This window comes from Anarrhichthys ocellatus, unplaced genomic scaffold (genome assembly GCF_004355925.1).
Source record: "Anarrhichthys ocellatus isolate YVR2014 unplaced genomic scaffold, GSC_Weel_1.0 scaffold9326, whole genome shotgun sequence".
NCBI classification, from domain to species: Eukaryota; Metazoa; Chordata; class Actinopteri; order Perciformes; family Anarhichadidae; genus Anarrhichthys; species Anarrhichthys ocellatus.
This window is the reverse complement of record NW_022289300.1, coordinates 1-1,402: the sequence shown is the minus strand read 5'-3', so window position 1 is coordinate 1,402 and position 1,402 is coordinate 1. Positions and strand designations below refer to the sequence as shown.

General features: G+C 49.2%; 1 protein-coding gene across 1 annotated transcript; it reads right to left on the bottom strand.

The window, feature by feature from the left end:
- Positions 1–6: 6 nt before the first annotated feature.
- Positions 7–1,396, bottom strand: LOC116380877 (low-density lipoprotein receptor-related protein 6-like). Its single transcript, XM_031842704.1, has 2 exons — positions 693–1,396; positions 7–453 (listed from the first exon to the last, which is right to left on the bottom strand). Exons 1-2 carry the CDS (start codon positions 1,076–1,078, stop codon positions 252–254), a joined length of 588 nt encoding a protein of 195 aa, XP_031698564.1. The 5' UTR covers positions 1,079–1,396; the 3' UTR covers positions 7–251.
- Between the last annotated feature and the right edge of the window lie 6 nt (positions 1,397–1,402).

Genomic DNA, 1,402 nt, shown 5'->3' with positions numbered 1-1,402 from the left:
GAACTACAACTCCAGGTGAACTCACACGGATTATAGAACTACAACTCGAGGTGAACTCACACGGATTATAGAACTACAACTCGAGGTGAACTCACACTAGTTATAAAACTACAACTCGAGGTGAACTCACACTAGTTATAAAACTACAACTCCCAGGTAAACTCACACTAGTTATAAAACTACAACTCCCAGGTAAACTGACTCTGGTTATAGAACTACAACTCCCAGGTGAACCCACACTTAATCTAGAACTACAACTCCCAGGTCTCCCCCTCACAGACCTCGATCTTGTCCGTCTTGGCGTCCCCCCAGTACAGTTTGCGTTCCTCATAGTCGAGGGCGAGTCCGTTGGGCCATCCCAGAGAAGTGTTGACCATCACCAGACGCTCCATCCCGTCCAGGTCGGCTCGCTCGATCTTTGGGACCTCGCCCCAGTCGGTCCAGTACATGTAGCTGGAGACACAGCCATTTTAACATTATCATTATGATTATTAATGTTATTACTAACAGAGACACAGACAGGAAGTAGTGTAATAAAATGATTATTATCATTAGGGTTATTATCATTATTATTATTACTAATAGAAACACAGACAGGAAGGAGCTAATTAACATTATTATTATCATTAGGATTATTGTTAATATTGTTACTAATAGAAATCTGATCGGGACTCATTGATCGATGGACTCACCCGGCCACAGGGTCCAGTACGATGGCTCTGGGCTCGTCCAGGTCTTCGGAGATCAAGATCTTACGCATGGTCCCATTGAGCCGGGTCACCTCGATGCGGTCCGTCCCAGTGTCGGTCCAGTACAGGTTCCGGGCGATCCAGTCCACGGCGATGCCGTCGGGGTGGTTGACCTGAGACGTGACTACGAACTGGGCGTCGCTGCCGTCCAGCAGCGACCGGCGGATGGCCTTCACGTCGTCGTCAGTCCAGTAGACGTACCCGTCCACCGGGTCGTAGTCCACAGCGATGGCGTGCCGGATGTCCTCCACCTGCAGGACGATGTCTGTGAAGTCCGGCGTGTCCAGAGAGATGCGGCGCAGGTCGGTCCGCCGAGCCAACAGCAGCATCTGAGTCGCACCTGAGTAGCAACGGGAAGGTCAGAGGTCATCAGAGGACAGACCACAGGGGGGCAGTAGGGATGGGTATCGTTAGGATTTTATCTATAGTAGTACTCTCATGGGCACTCATCGATACTCTCATTAACATTCGACACTCTCATTGGCCCATGTTTTCATGTTGTGATGTTGGTATGTTGTCGTGTCGGTATGTTGGTATATTCTCATGTTGGTATGTTCTCGTGTCGGTATGTTGGTATGTCCTCATGTCGGTATGTTGGTATATTCTCATGTCCTCATGTCGGCATGTCCTCATGTCGGCATGTCCTCATGTCG

Coding starts and splice junctions, on each gene's coding strand:
- LOC116380877 (XM_031842704.1), bottom strand. CDS start 1,078: ATGCTGCTGTTGGCTCGGCGGACCGACCTGCGCCGCATCTCTCTGGAC. Junction 454..692: donor GTACTGGACCCTGTGGCCGG/GTGAGTCCATCG, acceptor CTGTGTCTCCAG/CTACATGTACTGGACCGACT.